Source organism: Dermacentor silvarum, chromosome 7 (genome assembly GCF_013339745.2).
Source record: "Dermacentor silvarum isolate Dsil-2018 chromosome 7, BIME_Dsil_1.4, whole genome shotgun sequence".
NCBI lineage: Eukaryota > Metazoa > Arthropoda > Arachnida > Ixodida > Ixodidae > Dermacentor > Dermacentor silvarum.
The window spans coordinates 61,808,729-61,831,308 of NC_051160.1; the positions used below are offsets into that span (position 1 = coordinate 61,808,729).

The following is a 22,580-nucleotide window of genomic DNA, read 5'->3' on the forward strand; positions in this document are numbered from 1 at the left end:
TTGGAAAACAAAACCAGATAGGCAGGTAACAGCGCGCGCAGAAGAGCACTAGCGAAACGAATTCGGCTCTCCCACGCGTATAGCTAGTCCCTAGCCTAGAAGCGTATTTCTCCCTGTGCATATTCCCTAGTTGGCATCAATACAATTAGTATAGATTCCCTAGAATACTTGTTAGGGAATCCGGACCCTTGACACAGTAGTGACAGCAGACAGCTGCATATGTGATAAAAAAATTCGTATGCGGAGCAACTCCGTACGTGCCGTCCACGTAGTTTCGTTTACCGTTTAGTATGCACCGGTCCGCACATTTCCTTCGCGCTGGGCCGCACACTGCCTTGCATCGATACGGTAGATACGGACAAAGCCTATGAAAGGAGGCAAATACGTACGGTGATGGAGCCTGTGACAGCTGCACACGGTGAGTGCTCCGCGTCGATATCGGTGGCTCACGATCGTCTTCAGTCACGTTTGAAGCATGTTTATGGCACTGACAGCGTGTTCTGTGCTGACAGCTTGTGCTACCATTAGCACATTGAATCATTTCGCGATAGTAGCGCCGTCGTCGACACATCCTCTCCGTGGATTGACCATAATGTTGGCCATCTACCAACGTGCATGAGAACCGTTCACTCTTAAAACAAATACACGAAAAACACATCTCGCCCCTGTTCGTTCTACTGGGAATTGATAGTAAGCTGTGGTCATGTCAGGAAAGCTAATTAGGTATGGGAAACTGCACTGTTATTCAGTAGGAACAAATGATTAAAGAATGATGCATTGTATGCGTACACTAGAACAAATAGGAATTGTTAAAAGAGTTGCCTTTAGGAAGTTTGCGCATTTACAACCATTCTTTTAAAAGCACATTTTGCAATGGTGAGCACCTATATATTTAGACAAGAGCAAAGTTGTGGACCTATGTGTCTATAATGGTGCATAATCTGCACATATATGTATAGGTCGTGAACAAACATGTAACTGTTCAACAGAATGTTGCATTAAGACTTCCATTACACAGCAAATCATAGGCTGTGCAGTGGAAGGTAAGGTAGGTGTCATTACTGAATCAATGCATGCTTCTGTGAACATCTAGCATTGTAGTAAATAGCTAGTAAAGGGTTACCAACACTCTGCAACAGATGGTACATTGCTGCAGTTACTAACTTTTTACTTTTTTCAAGAGTGTTCAGGCAGGGACAAAATATTAAACTTTGGTTGGCCAATTATCACCGCAGGTGTACAGCTGGCTGCTTCCTTATGTGGCGTACATTTTACAACCTTATGATGTCCAGAACAATCCGCTCAAGGGTTAGTTGGCACATCTTCTTGAACTGTACACAGTTTGTGCAGCGCAATAAAAACGAAGACAGGAAAGGAACACAGAAGACCGCAGGTCATTCCCTATACATACACAGAATCAGCTCCAGTCCATGTCATTTCTGTGTTCCTTTCCTGTCTTCCTTTACTGTCGTCGTTTTTATTGCGCTGCGCAGACTTTGTACAATTCGATCTCATGATGTGTTGCTAATTTGCAGCCTGGGGCAATTATCATGTCTGTGTGGTGTATACTTCTGACAGCAAAATATGTATTTGTGTCACAGCCTTTACCAGCCTGCAATTCTTTATGTTAACGTGTATCTGTGTTGGTCTAACACCTTATCAACTTCACAGTAAGGTTCCCTTATGCTTGTGTTCTGGCCTCTTCCCAGCATATTGGTAGTGTGTAATTGTAGATGTCAAGCCAATTATTGAAGCCTAATCTGCTGAGATGGTCAATGGCCAGTCCTGAGTGGACCTTTGTTCCTGCTTATCTGGCTGACTAAATCAACCAGTAGCTAGTTTTCAACTTGTCACCAAACATCTGCCACAACCTCTTGAGCAGAAAACAGATCCCTAATGCCGTTTTGCCTAGCCTGTGCCAGCACATATCTTTTTCTTCAGATCATGACAGGCAAAATTATGACATATCTAATTCTCTTGGTTTCATTTAGGCTCTTTTCAGCTGTATCGACACCATGCTAAATTGCTAGAAGACGGACAGTCATATCCACTTTAAATTTTTCATACCTTCTTTTAGTAGCACACATGCTACTGAAGAATTGACTGATGCATATTACCAGATATGCATATAAGCTCACACTGTTAGAACTATTTGATAGATGTTGTGAAAAAAATCAGTTGATTTTCTAGCTGCAAATATGAACCTGATATTGTGAGTGGGTACAATAGAAGTAGAAGTATTTGCTGATCGTATGTCATCAGTATTGAAAAACAAAGATGGCTCAAGGCTGCATCAAAATCTGCCCCTCAGCACCATTTGCAGATCCCATTAGTGTCCTACCAAAGTGTACTCACTGCTAGCTTTCGTAGCTCACATGAGATGGAATGAGAAGTCCATGATTCTATGTATGTTTAGCTTGGAATGGCATGGGAAAGACTAGGCCAAATTTTCTGGCTGTTTTTAATGCACGTAGACCAAGACAATCTTTGCAGTGAAGACTATGCACAATTCTCATATTGAGCACCACATGATGTTGTATTTCAGTGTAACTTTAGGTAAACATGATTTTAATTAAATGAGACAAACTTATTTTAAATGGTGTCTGAGGCTCTAAGGGTGCAGGTTAGTGCTAGACATGGATTAAAAAATCTAGCCCATTCATTTGAAATCTCATCTGTTTCGGCCATGCGGTCTCATAAGATTGTACCAGCGATGACGTGGGCTTGACCGGCATGCAGCATTATCTGTAAAAGTGCGCTGCTGTCTGGAATAAGCACTCTTCTTGTGTTGCTGCCACTGATGCGTTGTCTGCTGCTTTAGAACAGAACATCTGGCAACAAGGATGGGATCGGCGTGCAGTTAACCGCCGCCGGCCAGCAGCAGTGACGAGGCTGAACTGCTCACGGTGCAAGGCGACACGGAGCCCTTGCTGCCAGGATTTCATCGACGGCCTGGAGTAGTGCAAGAATGTTGCGAGGAAGCAAGGCGTCACGGACCCCTTGCATGGACTTTAGCGGCTGGCTAGAGCAAGTACCCGCCGGGGTGGCTCAGTCATCTAAGGCGTTGCGCTGCTGAGCACGAGGTAGCGGGATCGAATCCCGGCCGCGGCGGCCACATTTCGATGGAGGCGAAATGCAAAGACGCCCGTGTGCTTGCGTTGTAGTGCACGTTAAAGAACCCCAGGTGGTCAAAATTAATCTGGAGCCCTCCACTACGGCGTGCCTCATAATCAGAACTGGTTTTCACACACAAAACTGCAGAAAGAAGAAAGAAGAATGGCTAGAGCAAGCGAACAAGAACCGGTAATACGGACAACGCACATAGAGGAAATCAGCTCTGCAGATAAGTGAACTTTGCTGATTATGGCAGAAGCAGGCAATGGTCCAGAAGGCCATGTTCCCTAAGCTTGGCAGAATGACAGAATTCAGCCCGAAAATCGACAACATACGCTTGTATTTTGAACGCTTCGAGAACTACGTTGACATAAATGATGTCCCTGAAGACAAGAAACTGAAGCTGTTTCTGAATGTACTCAGAGCAGAAGCTTATGAAGAGCTAAAGAAGATAGTCGTGCCTCATTTGCCTTTTCAGAAGAATTTTGAGGACATTAAACAGCTTCTAGAAGCTCATTTCAGCCCAGCTCACTCAATCATTGCAGAGCATTGTAAATTTAATTGCCGAATGCAAAGAGAAAATGTAAGCGTCAAGAATTTATCACTGAACTGAAGCGAGATCCCAATTTCGGTATGTTTCTAAATGATGCCTTAAGGGACAGACTGGTAGCTAACTTGTGTGACGAAGAAACGCAACAGGCTCTTTTCGCATAGGCAGGCCTGACGTTCCAGCTGGCACGGAAAAGGGCGCTACAGAAAGAGCTAGCTGCACCACAGGTGGAGCAAATGCGCGAGTTTGACGGAAAACCATGCAGCGTCAACGTCATTTGCGGCAAACGAGACCGTGATAAGGGAAATAAATCGGATACAATTGCATGGTCCAAAGATGGGTAAGGTAACGAGCAACGAAGTGTTTGTTGGCATTGCGGAAAGCGTAATGAGGCAGAAAAATGTTGGTGTCGGAACCACACCTGCCGAAACTGCAACAAAAAGGGGCACTTGCAAGCTGTCTGCAAGGAAGGAACCAAAACAAAGGTTGTCAAATATGTCGACACACGGACAACGAATCCGAAGACTTGAGTTGTCAAACTGTGTTCTACTCTGGCAAAAGTTCAAGTGGCTACAGCATAGACCTCAACGTTGAAGGGAAGACTATTTCGATGATAATTGACACAGGTGCAGCAGTCAGGATCGTACCAGAGCGTTTGTATAAGCAATATTTTCCACATGTCAAGGGCGTGAAAACAAATCTGTCATTGCACACTTACACAGGGGAAAAGCTGAAAGTACTTGGAAAAGCAAACGTCCTAGTAGAACAGCAAGGAAACGAGATCACTTTGCCCGTAGCGATGGTGCAAGAGAACGGAACGTCGATGCCCGCTGTCATGGGAAGAGAATGGCTGGAAAAACTAAAGATAAACTGGAAAGCAGTATACAGTCTGTCAGCGGATAGACCAGTGGAGCAGAGGGTAGAAGCTCTACGGAAGAAGTTTCCCAAGGTATTCAAGAGCGCCCCGGGCATCGTCAAGAACTTTGAAACTCGCATCCTTGCAAAGGAAGGGGCTGAACCAGTGTTTTCAAAAGCATGGCCAATACCATTTGCTATCAAACATGAAGTAGCAAAGGAGTTAGAAAAGCTCGAGCAAGATGGAATACTGAAGAGGGTCACGAAAAGCGATTGGGCAATGCCCCCAAGAAAGGCAATGCAGGACTGAGATCATGCGGCAACTACAAAGTCACGGTTAATCCTGTTCTGAAAATGGACCATTATCCCTTGCCATTGCCAGAAGGTTTGTACTATTCTATGCTTGCCGGAGGCAAGATCTTCTGCGTCCTAGATCTATCGCAAGCCTATCAACAGGTACCGCTGGCTGAGTAAAGCAAAGTGTTGTTAACGGTGAACACGCATCACGGATTATTTCAGCTTCAGCGTCTTCCATATGGCAACTCTAGTTCCCCCGCTATCTTTCAGTCTTAATGGACGAAGTTCTAAAAGGGATTCCAAAAGTGGGGTGCTATATCGATGACGTCATCGTCGTAGGTGACAACATAGACGACTGTCAAGAAACAATGGAAAAGGCGCTTCAGCGATTTGCAAAGCATGATATCACCGTAAAAGAACAGAAATGGGAATTTTTCAAGCAGTCCGTCATTTATCTTGGGCACAAAGTGACAGCAGATGGAATTTTTCCAACCGCGACAAAGATAAAAGCCATCTTAGAAGCCCCTTAGCCAAGTAACTTAACTGAACTGCGAGCCTTCTTGGGCCTCCTGAATTTCTACGAAAATTCATCAAAGGCTTGGCTACAGTTGCTGCACCAATTTACGACTGAGCTGGGCGTGGACGGATGCATGTTCAAGATCGTTCGTGGATTACAAGCAGTGGCTTATCAACAGTCAAGTTCTGACTTTTTACGACGTGACAAAGCCAACGGGTTTAAGCTGCGACTTGTTGGCCTGCAATCTCGGGGTTGTAATTTTTCACGTCATGCCCGATGGTTCAGAAAGACCCATCGCCTTTGCCTCCAGAACACTGAACGCAGCGGAGCGCAACTATGCTGAAGATGAGAAGGAAACCCTGGCCATAATTTTTGGTCTAAGCAGGTTCCATAAATACCTGTACGGATACAAATTCACGGTGTGTACAGACCACCAACCACTGTTAAGCATCTTTGCTTTGGATAAACCAATTCCTTCTCTGGCTGCAGCGAGGATTCAGCATTGGGCTATCACGTTAGCAGCTTATCAGTATGCACTGCGGTTCAGAAACGGCAAGAACATGGAAGTTGCCGATGCCCTTTCAAGGCTGCCACGTCAAACATAAAGATGACACTCAAGAATATCTTGCAATGTTTGATTCAGCGCCTCTCACCGTTAACCAGGTGGCTGGTGCGACTAAATGGGACCAAATTCATGTAGTTCACCTTATCTGGCTGGCCCATGCACTATGATCAATTTCAGCCCTTTTACGTTCGTCGAAATGAACTTTCATACAAGCAAGGCTGCGTCACGTGGGGCCAGCGAGTCATCATTCCGGACAAACTTCGAGAAGTGGTGCTAACATTGCTGCATGAACAGCACACAGGAATGCGAAGAATCAAGATGCTCGTTAGGTCGTTTGTTTGGTGGCCGTCGATTGACAAGGACATTGAAGCCACTGTCCGTCAATGTAAAGTGTGTCAAACAACCGTGCCTGCAAAAGCACCAGGACCATTGCATCCATGGACTTATCTAACTTGTGTTTGGCAGAGAGTTCACGTTGAATTCGCTATGAAGGTTGGCTCCAACTCATTTCTTCTAGTAGACTCTTACTCAAAGTGGATAGAACCAAAATGCCTTTGCATTACAAAACATCGTATGGCTATCAGTGATAATGGACCTCAGTTTACTGCGCAGGAGTTCTCCGATTTCACCTCTTGTCACAGAATTCGACACATGCATACGCCACTGTACCATACTTTGTTGAATGGGGCAGCAGAACGGTTAGTGCAAACACGAAATCCACTCTACTCAAGCAAGTTCTTCACGGTAACTTGACAGGCCAACACAGAACTTTGCATCAGCAACTTAACGGCTTCTTGCTTGCTTACAGGAACAGCCCAAATTCCGTAACAGGAAGAACACCGGCTGAGCTGTTCCTGAAATGACAACCTCGAGTAAAGCTTTCGCTCTTGAAGCCAAGCATTGTGCAGGATATGAGGAGTCGTCAAGACCGAGTTGCCACCCATTGCAATGAGGGCCGAGGAAGGGACCCGCAGATAGAAGCTGGTGATGAAGTTTTCGTGAACACTACGAGAGTGGAATCCCTGTCGTGGGAGGAAGCTGACCTGGTACGAGTAAGCGACTCCACGTTTGTAGTCAAAATCGGAGACCATTTTCGTTTCGTGCATATCGACCACTTGAGATCCACCTGGACTTCGGGCTTAAAGTCATCACTCCATCCGGACATCGCAAAAGCTCATACACAGTCCACTCCACACGCCCATAATCAGCAGGACATTCCATCAATGCCCGCAGGAAATGATCCCTCTGGTGATTTCATGGTTAGTGGTCCTAGTGCAGGACCAGCTTGAGGATGTACGCTTAGACGATGCCACTTCAATGGAGCAACTGGCATCGCAGCCTGAGCCAGAACACTCGGCAGCGCAGCCTTCAAGCATCACCACGGCTTCAACCTTGGCATCACCCGAAGAGGCCCCTTTGTGAAGAAGTAATTGCACAAGTAATCGCCTGACTGCTATTAAGCCTCCAATTATGATCGCAGAAAGAAACGCGTGTAGCTTTAAATTAAGGAGAAAGGAATGCTCTGTATCGGCCGCGTGGTCTGACAAGATTGTACCGGCGATGACGTGTGCTTGACCGGCATGCAGCGTTATCTATAAAGGTGTGCTGCGGTCTGCAATAAACACTCTCTTTTTGTGTTGCTGCCGCTGATGTGTTGGCTGCTGCTGTAGAACAGAACAAAATCTTTTAATGAATTATTTATTAAATGCATGGGATTTGTATACGTATGTGAGCTAAAATACAAAACAAAATGGGTGCTTTGTGTACAGTCAACCAAAATTTTACGGACCACGGGATCTCCGAAAACGTCCAATTTTCGAGCAGCCTGCAATAGCAGTCAGTAAAACCGAACCTTGCAATGTTGTTTACATATACTGGTAGAAGCTGTAAATGCGAATACTAGGCTGCGTCGTAAACTTTTTGGTTGGACTGCACATAAAGTTTGAAGAATAAAGACACTGCTACAAATTGACGGTTCTCTTAATCCCTATAGCACTTGGCATGAGTGGACATTAGAGCATAACACACTCATTTTGTCCAGCTGCAGGGGCAGTGAAGCTTGTTAATATTCTCTTGCAGTCACATCACGGTATGCACAATCCTTAGCATGTTGCTGGCCTTTTGTTCGATGCCCATTCACTACAGGCTGTAACAGACACTGCGTTTTCTCTCTGCTGGCTTCAAGTGCAGCAATGCTTGGTTGGCTTTTCTCCTTGGAGACCTGCAGGTGCCGTCTTAGCTATAGTTCAATCCAGCTTAACTATAACTCAAGCGTTATAGTTGCTGAATTTGTTCCCATTCGTGCAAGTGAAGTGGTGACAACACTTGCTTGATTTTGCTCATGTGACCTGAACCAATTAATGGCGATAAAAAAATCAAGTGTGAGTAAACCTTCTGATGGTCACATCAGTCTCGCTTTTTGTGGCAGCTTGACTGCCCTATATGTGAAATATAACAACTATGATTGAATATTTCTCTGTGACGACGTTTTGGACCTCGTTAGACCATTTTTTTTTCAGTTTCGCTGCATGTTCGTTAATGATGCGGCAAATGTGGCAGATTGCTTACTTCCTCTTTCTTTCTTAATATTTTTCGCAATTTTGCTTTTTTTTTCAAGCCGAGAGGACAATAAATGAAGACTCTTTGAGCAAACCTTCTTTCTCGCACTAAATTAAGGACACCGATGAATTCCGAGCCCATTTCCCGCATAATTACTTATTGAAAATACTCGAACACGTTTTCATGATAGCCGTGCGCTTTTTATGATTTTGGTGAGGTTAGGCATTTCACTTCGCCACATATAACCACACCTACCAGCGATGAATTATCCATAAGTGCCTGATTAGCCTCATGCACTTAGCACAGCACTGTATATGAGAAATGCATAGCCTTTGACGTTTTCTATGAAACATTTGTTTTCCGTGAGCTGTTGTCATACTGGGCAGCCCTGAAAGACAATGCTGATGCAAAGGGGTGCTCACTAAACACAGCAAAATTGTGCAAAACAAGCAGATGCTGTTCATGTAGTATCTACGATGCACAGCTAGGCCACTTCTGATCGTTCTACAGGCAGCCTTGAGGAGGTAGAAGTTGGCTGTGATGCATAATGTAATGCCTTCGTTGATGAAAATTTCCTAGGTGGATGGTGGGTCGTATGCGTCCGCCTCTTTTCTCCCATGCAAAATCTTGTTAGCTTTCAGGCTTGAGTTTCTGTGAATGCATTAGTAATGCATTAAACACAAATTGATTTATTCTCTTATCGTGTCCATCGAATGGACAAAGCGTTAACCACTGCTAATCAGAAAGGTAATCGATAATTTGCCCAGCCCTTGGGTGAGGTCTCTGAGAAAATCTTACCCAGTAACGTTCATAATGTATACCTTAAGAATGCCAGTTCAGTTAAACACCATTTCCTGCAGAGAATTATGGACCGATGGCTGAATTATGGTGCGATGGCTGAATTATGGTTGTGTAGAAAAAGTTTTCCTCGTGGGTGTAGTTTAATGATGTTAATAATGTCTTATTAGAGCGAACCTTTTCTTTGTGCGGATGCCTGCCATCTAATTTAGACGTGCCCTGGGACAAAGACAATTCATGAAAGTGTACTTAGAGGTGTGAAATTGAACAGTGATCAAGCTGAAGGGTTTGGGTACGGGCTAGTTGGTATTCCATTGCAAACATGACTTACAGTGCATACATAGACAAAGGGATAGTAAGAATGATGAAAGACAAGCGCTGACTTGCAACTGCAATATTATTTCGAATGACATGCATGCATAGCCAAGATACCATGACAAAAGCGCCCCCTTCAGAACACCAAGTCAACATGAGCAAGCACTCAAAATTTGAACTAACCCCAACCGCCCGATTAGGATGAACGAGAGCGCATGTGCGATCCCTAGAAAGCAAGTTCTTTATCCGTTAATGCAATCGACGGCTTACTGATCGAGTCACCCTCAGCAATCGCTGCTGCTTCAATGATAAGTCTAGTGATTAGTAAGCCCAGCCAAGGTAGTGGTCTTTTTAAAAAACGGATTACAGCCGCATTGTGCGCAATGTACTCCATGAAACTCTTCTTGCCCTTTTCGCACTTTATTGCTATGTTCTTGCAGTCTAGCATTTATTAATCTACCTGTCTGCACTACACAAGACAGACGGCATTTCAAGATTATCTTGTAAACTACACCTTTCGAACAATCCGTATATTTTTAGTGTGATTGATACTGCAGGGACCACATTTCTTAGCAGCAGGATTAGTTCTTACACCTCCGTTTACGCGTACGGCGTGCCTCATAATCAGATCGTGGTTTTGGCACGTAAAACCCCATAATTTTTTTTCGTTTATTCTCATTGTTTAAAATTGTGCATTAGATGCTCACCTGCTTCGGTCTTATTGAGACTGGCAGTGTCACAAATAAATAAACAAATAATTATCAGCTGGCATTAGTGCAGTGGTATAGTTTTCCGTGTAGCTTTTATCAAGGGAAGTTACTGTGTGGTGCGACTCCTTGTCACTCCGGGGCTTTTTGTCAATCTTGCGTTGTCTCCACTGCTCAAAAGATCATGAGACAAAGGCAAACTCTCGTCTTCACCTTTCAAAGCTTATAAATATTCAGAGTTCCACAGTTATGAAAGAACACATTCAGGACTAAACAAAGCACATTCTCTTAGTAGATTTCCAAACATGACAGAAGTTGGAGAAGATGGAGGCGATGTGAATGACAGTGGTCAAACCTTGCCGAAATGGCTTCAGTGATATTCCTTGTTCGACTGTTGTTGTTCGCTCGGTCCTAGCAGATTTGTTTTTGTTTTCTGAGAAGTTGTGTCAGTATAAACTTTTTTTGAGCAGAGGGTGACATAATGTCCTCGTTTTTTTTCCATGGCTTACTACACACTCTAATAGTGGTAGCCTACTGTGCCAGCCATTGCATGTTTATTTGCAAAATATGTGTGTGTGTAGTGCACAAAGCTATTTAGTATGAAACAGGCAATTTGTTTAACTGTGAACTGTCGTTTCGATGATGAGTAGTGCTACAATAGTTTGAGCAGCCACCCATGCAAGACGACCAGTTTACGCCTGTTCTAATGTGTCTATTGTCTCGTAGGTCTGAATGATTATCTGCATCTTGTAATTATTCTAGCTCATAACTGCCTATGCACATATCTCTGCTTCTATCTTACAGGGGGCCTTCCAGATACCGTAGCATCGGCCATGTCTGCAGAGCTGACTGCAGCGCTTTCTGCGTTCACTGTTGATCTCTACAAGCAGGTACTTGCAAAGAGCAGCGGAACGAAAAACATAGTTGTCTCCCCATTCAGCATTGCAGCCGCCTTGTCAATGACTCTTGTAGGAGCCAGAGAACGCACAGCTGACGAACTTGCAAATGTCCTACATGTAAAAGACAACTTGATCCACTCGCAGTTCTCTGAATTCTTTGGCAGCGTTTCAGCCTATTCACCAGATGTGGTGCTGCAGGTGGCAAATCGTGTGTATGCAGAAGAAACTTATAACATTCTCGAAGAGTATCTTGCCACATTGAAGAAATTTTATAATAGCACTGTAGTGCCAGTGGATTTCAAGAATGAGGCTGAAGCGGTTAGACTCACTATAAATGCTTGGGTAGAAGAAGTTACGAAGTCAAAGATCATTGACCTTCTTCCCTCTGGTGAACTGGATTCTGACTGTGTGCTTGTTTTGGTGAATGCCGTTTACTTCAAAGGTCTGTGGGACAAGCAATTTAATGCTGAAGCAACAGCACTTAAGAAGTTTCATGCTTTAAAAGAAGCAGCAAAAGAAGTTCACATGATGTACAAGCAGTCGGAGCTCAAGATAAATGTGGAATGTGGTGACTTGAATGCTGCTGCTGTTGAAATCCCTTACAAAGGCGGCAAGACATCTATGGTGATACTTCTTCCTCATGAAGTGGATGGCCTTCCACAGCTTGAGGCAGCACTAACTCCATCGAAGCTGTTGGACATTGTAGGGGGACTTGAAACACATGTTGTTGAACTCAGTCTTCCACGGTTTAAGATTGAACTGAGTGTGGATATAAAAAACGTGCTTCAGTCAATGGGTGTACAGGACCTGTTCTCACACAAAGCCGACCTATCTGGCATAGGTGGGAAGAAAGACCTTGTAGTTTCGGCTGCCTTGCACAAGGCTTTTGTGGAAGTTAATGAAGAAGGTACAGAAGCGGCAGCTGCTACGGGGATAGTGAAAAAGAAAAAGAAAAGGTGTATCATTAGCACAATTCCTTTTGTTGTTGACCACTCTTTCATGTTTTTCATTAAAAGTCATGACCCAGACGTCATTCTTTTTGCTGGTTCAGTGCGAGACATGCCTAGTGCAGTCTGAAGTGTGAAACATATATCTCCAGCTTTAGGATTAACTTTACAGAAATTCACATTATGCTGAATATTTGCCAGATAGGAGCAAAGGCAACAAAAAAGTACTTTTATCATTTTGTATGTACTAGTAGAGAGGCATTAATTTGATGCTGACTTGTTCTTCAAATGTGAGCTGTAGTGAATGTAGAGAGGCTCTACGAACCATGCTTTCTATATATATGATGTAGTAGAAAGGTGGGTGGATTCATTCGGTCAACACGGCTCCGAGTCACTTGTGTAGATGTGGCTGGTGTCTGTCAGCACCCTTCATTGTACGTGGTGTCGGAAGTGGCTGCTGTTCGCTCTATGTAATGGCGAACACGCTGGATGCGGCATTTGCTGGGGTGCCTGGACTCCAACAGCCACCGAGCTTTGACTTCGCCGACCTAAGTGCGTGGTCTACCTGGATTAAACAGTTCGAGGACTATGTCTACATACGCTACAGGACTGCACAGAGCTACCAATGAGGTTCGGGTATGGACGCTTCTTTATTGCGTGGGTGTTCAAGCTCGATGCGTGCTGACTTCTTTCAACTTGTCTGCAGAAGAAGTTCAGTCGTACAGTGTTGTGAAAAGCAAGTTCACCTCATATTTCGTGCACCTGCTAAACGAAGTTCACTAGAGTTATCGTTTTCAAAGCGGACGCAGCAAGGAGACGAAAGTGTTGATGTCTTTTTTTCCGCGTTGCAAATATGCAACAACGTCGAGGACAGGCTTGTTCGAGACCAATTTATTGCTGGTTTGTTGGACAGCAGTTTATTGGAAAAACTCTGCCGCACTTGCGACTTGACGCTTGATAAAGCCCTCCTGCATGCACGGCTGCACGAAGATACCGAACGAGAAAAACGTGAAGGAGAAAACCAGTTATCTGGGCCAGTCTACATTGATGCAGCGCACACAGGCCGGTAAGAAGGCAGTCACGTAATCAAGCATTGGGATCAAGAGAAACACTCCTCGCCGGCGCGCACAGATCATGTCACTTCTGCGGATGAGAAGAGCATCAGCAGGAATTTTGTCCTGCCATGAAAGCTGTCTGCAAGTTTTGCAAAAAGAAAGGACATTTCGAAGCACTTCACTTAGCTAAACAACGCTCGCAAAGCTGACAGTCGCATGCCATTGAGATGCATGCTGTCAAGAGCAGTCATGAGGCAAACGCTAAGTTTGTTTGGGTCCACATGAATGGAGTCCCACTCAAGTTCAAGGTTGACTCAGGAGTGGAAGTTACTGTCGTTCCAAGCACTTTTTCAGGAGTACCGTCGCAACTTAAAAAACCGGAGGGTCATCTGACTGGTCCAGGAAATTATCCTTTGAAAGTAACTAACCACTTCACAGCTACGTTGGAGTGGAAGAGCTGCACCTCGTCAGTGTACGTCATGCCTTTGCAGTCTACACCTCTACTAGGCTATCCTGCTATCCTCGCATTGGGAGTCGTGAAGCTCCAAATGCGAGGATGTCGCACAACGACCTGAAAAGCAAGCCAGCTCTGCAAGTGACACAATCCTTTGCCAGGACATCTTCGAAGGGCTTAGTACCGTAGGGGAGGAGTGCACTAGTCGACTCAAGCTAAATGCCAGGCCATTTGCTCTCAGTGTACCTCACAGAATTCTCATTCCTCTCTACAACCAGGTAAAGGAGGAGCTGGCTCAGATGAAAAAAACAAGGTGTCATCAGGCGCATTACGAAGCTGACGCCATGTTGTGCCGGTCTGGTTGCAGTACCAAAGGCATTAGGCGGCACCCGAATATGTGTGGACTTAACGAAGCATAACAAAGAAGTTCTTTGTGAAAGGCATGTGCTTGCAACGGTCGAATGGGTGCTCGGGCAACTGGGTGACGCAAAAGTGTTGTTGAAGCTGGACATGACAGCAGGATTTCACCAAGTGCGATTGTCCCAAGAATGCCAAAAGTATACAACATTCATCACGCTATTTGGATGCTACTGCTACTGTCATCTACCTTTTGGCCTGACTTGAGCACCGGAGTATTTTCAGAGAGGAATAACTAGAATTCTGGAGGGACAGCTGAACCTCGTCAACATAATAGACAATTTCTTAGGGGGTGGGCAACGCTACCCAGACGAACGACAAAGGAAGAGACAATACAAGAGACGATACTTTGTCGTTCGTCTGGGTAGCGCTGCGCACCCCCTAAGAACATGCTCAGTTCCCAACTCGCCCAGCTTGCTGTGTTAATAATAGACAACATCCAGGTTTTTGGCAAAGACTGAGAAAAGCATGACAAGCGACTTGTGGAGGTTCTTCAACATCTGATGAGAGCCGGAGTTAAACTCAACAAGTCAAAATGCTGTTTTGGTCATGACAAAGTAGAGTTTCTGGGTGTGGTCATCGACGCCTATGGTATCTCGCCAAGTCCCAGCAAACTCGAAGCACTGCGCAACTTGGAGCCACCCAAGGACGTTACTGGTGTTAGGCGCTTCCTCCGCATGGCTAATCATATCGGTCGCTTCCTGCCCAACCTTTCGCAGGCAACCGCCCCTATTCGCACCTTGCTAGGTGAGCAAAATGCATGGCAATGGGGACCGCTTCAAGAGACCGCTATTAATCGGGTAAAGGCTGTGCTTACCTCAGACTTGTGCGTCGCGAAGTATCATCTTGGTCGTAATACCATTGTCTCATGTGACACGAGCTCATTTGGATTGGGAACTGTTCTTCTGCAGGAATAACCATCGGGGAGCAATGCACGGTAGGGTTCGCATCCAGGTCGCTAACTGAAGTGGAACAGCGCTACAGCCAAACGGAGAAAGAGGCGCTGGTGGTAGCATGGGCAGTGCACCGTTTTGACCAGTATGTGTGTGGCCTAAACATCACGGTAGAAATCGATCACCAGTTGCTGCTATCACTACTTGGAAACGCTGACTTGGACACGATGCCCCCACATTTTCTAAGGTTTAGCAGCAAACTTATGCGCTAGCAATTTAGCATGGTCTACATTCCTAGCAAACAGCCAGCCACTGCAGATACTCTTTCAAGGGCTCCGAACGAGTAGCCGTCAATCAGTCCGGTGGTTGTGGTAGAGGAGTTTGTGGAATTTGAAGTTGTTACGCTGACAGAAACGAAGCTGGTTACTGTAGATGATGCTCGCAGGCACCAAGAACTGGACTGGGAATGCAACCAGCTCATCAATTACTACACCCAGGGCCGGCCTCGTCGAGACAGGCTTCCGGAGCAAATCAAGTACCGGAGCCATCAAGGTGATATCTCTTTGTGCAACGGTGTCCTGCTAAAAGGTAATTGCTTTTCCATCCCGGCTTCGCTGCAAAAGGATACGTTCAAACTTATCCATGTAGGCTACCAGGGAATTAACCGATGCCGCCGGAGAGCCCAGGATTCTGTGTGGTGGTTCGGACTTTCGCAGCAAATATGGGGCAGAGTCACTCTCTGCAGACATTGTGCAGTCACACGAGCGCAAAAAAGTGAGCCATTGGTGGCAATGAAGGCTCCAGCGCAACCGCGGCAAGAAGTAGGAATGGACTTGTTTTGTTATTTGGGACACAACTACCTACTAGTAGTTGATTATTGTTCTCACTACCCTGAAGTCATCTACATGCAAAGGATGAACTGTGAGGCAGTCATCAATGCGGTCAAAAGCATTTTTGCTCTATTTGGCATTCCCGCAGTAGTACGAAGTGATAATGGACCGCAGTTTGCTTCACATGCCTTTGCAGCTTTTGCGAAGCACTGTGGCTTCCAACACATCACCTCAAGTCCAAACTACCCACAGTCAAATGGGGAAGTTGAAAGGATGGTGCGTAGAATCAAAGAATTGTTTGCGAAAGCAGACAGTCCTTTTCTGGCTCTTCTGTCGTACAGAGACAATGCAGGCGTCACAGGGTTCAGCCCAGCGCAGCTAATGTTGGGCTGCAGCCTGCGAACCAGACTCCCCAAGGCAGTGGAGCGCCTGGAGCCGAAGTGACCTGTGCCAGACGATGTCAAGTGCCAACACGAAGAGGTCAGAAAGCGGCAGAAGAAAGACTTGGATCACCGTCATGCCGCGACTGTCCTTCCTCCGCTGCAGCAGGGAGATCGGCGTGGGTTCAAGACATAAATGATATGGAGTGTGTTCTCAGCCCAGTCTCCAAGCCTCGCTCGTACGTCGTGAAAACACCCACTGGGGTGCTTGTGCGTAGTAGGTTGCATCTAGTGCCCTATTCCGACCCAACGATGAGCCAGCTCAGAGTGAAAACCGCATGGAGCACGAAGAACGGACCACGGTAAAAGAAACCACGGCAACAGTGACACCACGAGTCTCCCAATGGTCGCGGAGTGAGTCACCAGGTTTGGGTGTTAAATCAAGACTCCGAAAAGACTTGACTTGTGAAGTGTTTGGTTTTTCTTGTGGGCATATCTCGGGGGAGAGATGTAGAGGGGACTACGTGCCAGACTTTCTATATATATGATGTAGCAGTCCAATAAAGGTGAGTGGACTTGTTCAGTCAACACGGCTCCGAGTCACTTGTGTAGATGCAGCTAGCATCAGTCTGCACCCTTCATCATACAGTGAATACTGTTACGTTTGGCCGAGTTCGGTTCCAAGCCGGGAGAAGAAGACGCCGGGAGAAGGAAGAACGTAGTTTTAATGCGGCATGCTTGCCGAAAGAAGGTGTACAAAAGAAGCCGCCAACGGCGTGATCCGCAGTCCTTTATAAAGGAACGCCGTGATCAAAGGGCGAGGGAAAACATCAGCGCACATGCGCGAAACAGATTATCGTCCGGAACAGATGAGCCAGACTTGGGCGCCAGCTGATAAGCGGTGCGCAACGCAACAGCCCCTCCCCACGGAAGAGCACCAAGGGGGTAAAGAAGGCTTCACACGCACTGGTTTTTGCGAAAGGTTCATCGAAGACTTCGATGTAACGGCACTTTCGGAGATTTTCGCCAGTTCAGCCGGCTGCGCGCTTGATGGTCAGGGCCGAGGTGCACAGAAGCGCCAAAGTACTTGGCGACCGATGTTCAAGGATCCGGCGAAGTGACGTCTGACCGTCCGAGGACAGATGACTCGGTGCTCGGTTTTCAAGTCGAAGGATGCGTCCTTTACGGACGCGCGCAGGGTCCGGTGGTCTCTCAGGCCGATGTGCGGAAATGTGGAGTGCATGGCGTGGCAGGAAACTGCAGGCGACGCCGAGGGCACGAATCCCGGGCCAGGGTCCTGGGCATAGGCGATACAGCAAGCACCGCCACAAACACCGCAAACAACTGCCGAGTGCGGCCAGGCTAGACCCTCATACGCAGAGTGTTTTGGAAACCTTCCAATCGGAACAAAATTGGCTGTCGAGGACTTGCGACAGTTACGGTTCTATGCGAATACTGAATCAAGGCTTTGGTGCCACTAGGCCGACCGGCGCCGAGGGAGAGAAAGCCCTGCTGAGACCATCTGCATTTGCGTGCAGCGATCCTCTCTTATGTTTAACCGTAAACGCGTACGGTTGCAAACTGAGGCTCCAACGTAACAACCTGCCATTTTTGTTGGACATCTGTTGAAGCCACTTGAGCGGACGATGATCTGTAATGAAAATGAATTCTGCTCCAGCCAAATAACAGGAAAGTTTTTCTACAGCCCAAACGAGGCACGCGCATTCCTTTTCTATGGTACTGTAAGCTTGTTCACGAGCAGACAGCTTTCGGCTGGCATACAAAATGGGATGCTCATGCCCGTGCTCGTCTTCCTGACTCAAAACTACACCTATCCCCTTTTCGCTTGCGTCACACTGCACAAGAAAAGGTTTCGAGTGGTCTGGGCTCGCCAGGACGGGCTTTGCGGTGAGAGCTACCTTCAAAGAATTAAAGGCCGCTTGTTTTGCTTCGTCCCATTGCACACGTGTAGGAGCGTCTTTTTTCAGCGAATCTGTAAGGGGGCTAGCAACCTGCGAGAAACACTTGATATAGTGTTGGTAGTAGCCTACCATCCCTAAGAAAGTACGGAGCTCAGTTTTCGTTTTCGGCTGAGGGAATTCCTTGATTGGCAGAACCTTTAAATCAAGTGGACTTCGATGTCCTTGACCTAATCTGTGACCTAGGTAGCAGACTTCTGAGTGACCTAACTTGCACTTCTGGGCTTTTAAAGTTAGGCCAGCCTCGCCAAGGAGACTTAGAACCTCCTGCAAATGGTTCACGTGCTCCGGCCAAGTATTTGAGAATACTGCGATGTCATCGAGATACGGTAGTGCGAATGCCTCCGCTCCAGCTAGCACTTGATCCATGAGTCTCGAAAAGGCGAAGGGGGCATTTTTAAGACCGAAGGGAAGAACCAAAGGCCGGAACGTGCCGAAAGGCGTCACGAAGGCAGCCAATTCACTCGCTCGCTCTGTTAGCGGCACTTGCCAGTACCCCCGCACTAAATCGAGCGTAGAGATAAACTTAGCTTTGCTCACCTTTTCAAGGCAGTCTTCTATGTGCGGTAAGGGGTACACTTTGGTAACAGTTACAGAGTTAAGCTTACGGTAATCGATACACGGCCGCGGTTCTTTACCGTTAGCTTCTACAATTATCATTGGGGACATGAAGCTTCCTTCACCTCGTTCGGCCACTTTAAGCTCTAGCATTTGATCAACTGCCTCCCTCATCAATTTTTCATGGCGCGGTGAACATCTGTAAGCTTTACATCTCCTGTTGTGCAACGTTGGGTTGTTCGCTTCTGGTGTAAGCTCAATATCATGAGTCGTCAGAGTGGTACGACCGGGTACCTTTGAGAACACGTGTCTGTGCTCAGCTATCAAATTTGTTAAATCGTCAAGCTGGCTTTCACTTAGAGCAGCACTGTCTGCTGTCAAATTAAGGATTTCATCCACAGAAAAACAAGTCATGTCACGGGGAATGTCAGGAAGTTCAGCTTCTACTTCTTCAGGTTGATTTAACACCAAATTCACAACCGGCACACGTTCTACATAGGGCTTCATGAGGTTGCTGTGATAGATACGTATTTCTTTCCTACGACCTGGCAGTTTAACAACGTAAGTTGTGTCTGAAAGTTTGTGTTGTATCGTACCGGGGCCTTCCCAGTGTACCTCCAACTTGTTAGCTTTAGAAGTACGCAACATGAGCACCTTCTGCCCTTCGTGAAACTGGCGCACACTGCTGTTTTTGTCGTAGCATTTTTTTGCTTTTGTCTGAGCTTCAAGCATATTAGCTTCCACTAGAGCCTGCGTGTCGTATAGGCGCTGCAGTAGGTTGCAAACGTACTCGACCACAGTCGGGTCGCTACCCTTCTCTTCCCAATTTTCACGAACTAGCCTAAGCGGGGAGCGCAGCGCCCTCCCGTACACGAGCTCCGCTGGGCTAAAACCTGTCGATTCATGTGCCACCGAACGTAAGGCAAAAAGCATAGCTGGTAACGCGGCGTCCCATTCTTTTTTTTTCTCATAGCACAAAGCCCGCAATACCCGCTTCATTACAGAATGAACCCTCTCTACACTGTTGCTTTGCGGATGTTGAATAGAACTGTGGTGTATCTTGATACCGCACCTGTTAAGAAAGGTCGTTGTTAACTCGCTCGTGAAGACACTGCCGAGATCCGACTGTATTTCACTCGGAAAACCCACGCGGGAAAATATCAAAAGGAGGGCGTCTACTATTTCTGCTGATGCAAGACAGCGCAGCGGCATTGCCTCAGGAAATTTAGTTGCAGGGCACACCATCGTTAAAAGATATTTATATCCCGACTTCGTCACTGGCAAGGGCCCCACAATGTCCACTACGACTCGACGAAACGGCTCAGTAATAATAGGAACTGCAGTCATAGGGGCCTTGTGTTTCTCGTGTGGTCTCCCAGTTCGCTGACAAACGTCACAACTACGAACAAACTCCTCCACATCTTTAAAACAGCCTGGCCAGTAATACTCGCTTAGCAGCCTCGCTTTTGTCTTGGTAATTCCGAGATGACCAGACCAGCCTGCCCGATGGGAAAGTTCCAGTATGTTCTCGCGGTACTTTAGAGGGACCACGATTTGGTCAGCGCTTGCGCCTTTCTTGCCCCGAAAGTCGCGGTACAAAACGCCATTTCTTTCATGGAACGAGCCACTGCCTGCACCTTGCTTAGCGACGCTTTGACGGCATTTTGTCAAGGTTAAATCCGTTTTCTGTTCTTCGATCAACGTGGCTTTGTCGACGGTAGATAACGCCTGAAAATCGCAACTCGTGGGTGGAATGAAACACGGTGCCTGTTCGCCTTCCTCGTGGGCGGATTCATGCGTGTCTGAGCTTGCCTCATCGCCATTATCTGATTGACCCCGTTTTTGATCCTCGGCACTGACAACGCGTGACGACGGCTCTTGGTGAGCGGCAGTTTCTTTCGCCATCGACCTCGTGACAACCATTACAGGGTTCATATCAAGTGTTACGCCTGCATTCAGCAATTCGTTTGCCGTTCTGTTTGATAGCAAATATGGACACTGAGGCATTACGTTATCCGAGACAGCTGCTTCGGTCTTAATTTCACCGAACGCCCCTTTCAATGTTACGTTTGCTACTGGCAAGCTCAGGGTGCCTTCTTCCAAGGCTTGCCTTAAGCACACGTAATCACCTGTGAAGTCACCAGAATTTACTAGGGAAGAGTGCACCACGTCATACGTTGCACCTGAGTCGCGCAAGACCTTACATTCTCGGCCGTTAACTTCCATGTCATGTAGGTAAGGTTGCAGCAAATCTTCGCCCTGCCCCATAACGAACTGTATCGGCGATACCTTTGGAACGCGACACCCCGCAGCTACGTGTCCTGGTTTCTGGCATTTGAAGCACACGATAGGCTTCCGCGCCTCAAAAGATTGGTTTAACTGTGAATCCAAAGATTCCTGCTTTGTGGTATTGTTATCTTTCTTCTCAGATTTTCTAAATTCCTTCTGCTCTGCTGTAGAGCCTCGTGCGCCTCGCATGTTTCTTTCTGCGTCAAAAGAACGGCGTTTTGCGCAGTAGTCATCTGCATACTCTGCTGCCTTGCGGGCCGTCCTCACATCTGGCTTATCGAGAATCCACTCCCTCAGTTTTTCAGGAAGCGTCGAGCAAAATTGCTCTAGGCAGATTTCCTCAAACATTTTTGCCTTGTCCTCGAACGCGTCAGCACCTTTTAGCCAATTTTCTTGGAAGCTTGCTAGCCTGTACGCGAACTCTGAGTAGCTTTCGTTCGGCTTAACCGATTTCCTAAACTTAAGCCGGAAAGCTTCAGGCGACAACTTGTACTTTGCTAACAAGGCCCTTTTTACGTCCTGGTAACATTCCGCTTCTTCGGCATTTAACCTAGCTAGAATTTCTGCGGCTTCCGCCGGCAACAAACTCAGAAGTCTTTGAGGCCAGGACGTCAGCTCAAAGCCCATTCTTGTGCAAGTGCGCTCAAAGTTTGTCAAAAAGAGCCCCAATTCACTACCAATAACAAAAGGCTGAAGAAAACCTCTCATGTCATAATTGACGGCTCTCGGCTCTGCCTCAGTGGTCAGAGACCGCTTTAGCTGCTCCAATTGGCATTGTTTTAGTTCCTCCTCTCTTTCTCTCACTTTGCGTTTCCTCTGCACTTCATCAACTGCTTCAGCAATTTCGTCGGCACTCGCCCCACAGGCTGAAATTTTGCCCACAATTTCGGGTTTCCGAATAGCTTTGCTAAGCTCTAAGCCGAGCTCGTCTGCTACGGCCAACAAATCTACCTTTAGCAAGCTATTCAAATCCATGTTCACTACCGTAACTGTGACAAAAGTCCTCTAAGCCGCCTTTCCTATTTCCCTGACTGGAAATTATAACACTCGGCGTACCAGAGTACAAAGCCAAAGCCTCACCGACTGCTGCCGCAGCGCTCCCGGGGGTCCGCCATCCCACCGCTGCCACCAGCTGTTACGTTTGGCCGAGTTCGGTTCCAAGCCGGGAGAAGACGCCGGGAGAAGGAAGAACGTAGTTTTAATGTGGCATGCTTGCCGAAAGAAGGTGTACAAAAGAAGCCGCCAACGGCGTGATCCGCAGTCCTTTATAAAGGAACGCCGTGATCAAAGGGCGAGGGAAAACATCAGCGCACATGCGCGAAACAGATTATCGTCCGGAACAGATGAGCCAGACTTGGGCGCCGGCTGATAAGCGGTGCGCAACGCAACAATACCATGTCTTGCTGATAGGTGTTGCAGTAACGTAATAAAGGTGAGTGGACTTGTTCGGCCAATACAGCTCCGAGTCACTTGTGGAGATGCAGCTAGCATCTGTCAGCACCCTTCATCGTACAGTAAATACCATGTCTTGCTGATAGGTGTTGCAGTAACGTAATGTTGCTGTGTGCTTTCTAGTACTGTTAACGCTGTGTGCTTTCTAGT

The 22,580-nt window shown here is 46.7% G+C and overlaps 1 protein-coding gene across 1 annotated transcript; it reads left to right on the forward strand.

Annotated features, from left to right (window-relative positions):
* Positions 1–203: 203 nt before the first annotated feature.
* Positions 204–16,782, forward strand: LOC119458117 (leukocyte elastase inhibitor A-like). The gene is made up of 2 exons (XM_037719940.2): positions 204–418; positions 11,082–16,782. The coding sequence occupies exons 1-2, from the start codon at positions 394–396 to the stop codon at positions 12,251–12,253; spliced, it is 1,197 nt and encodes a 398-aa protein (XP_037575868.1). The 5' UTR covers positions 204–393; the 3' UTR covers positions 12,254–16,782.
* Positions 16,783–22,580: the final 5,798 nt, after the last annotated feature.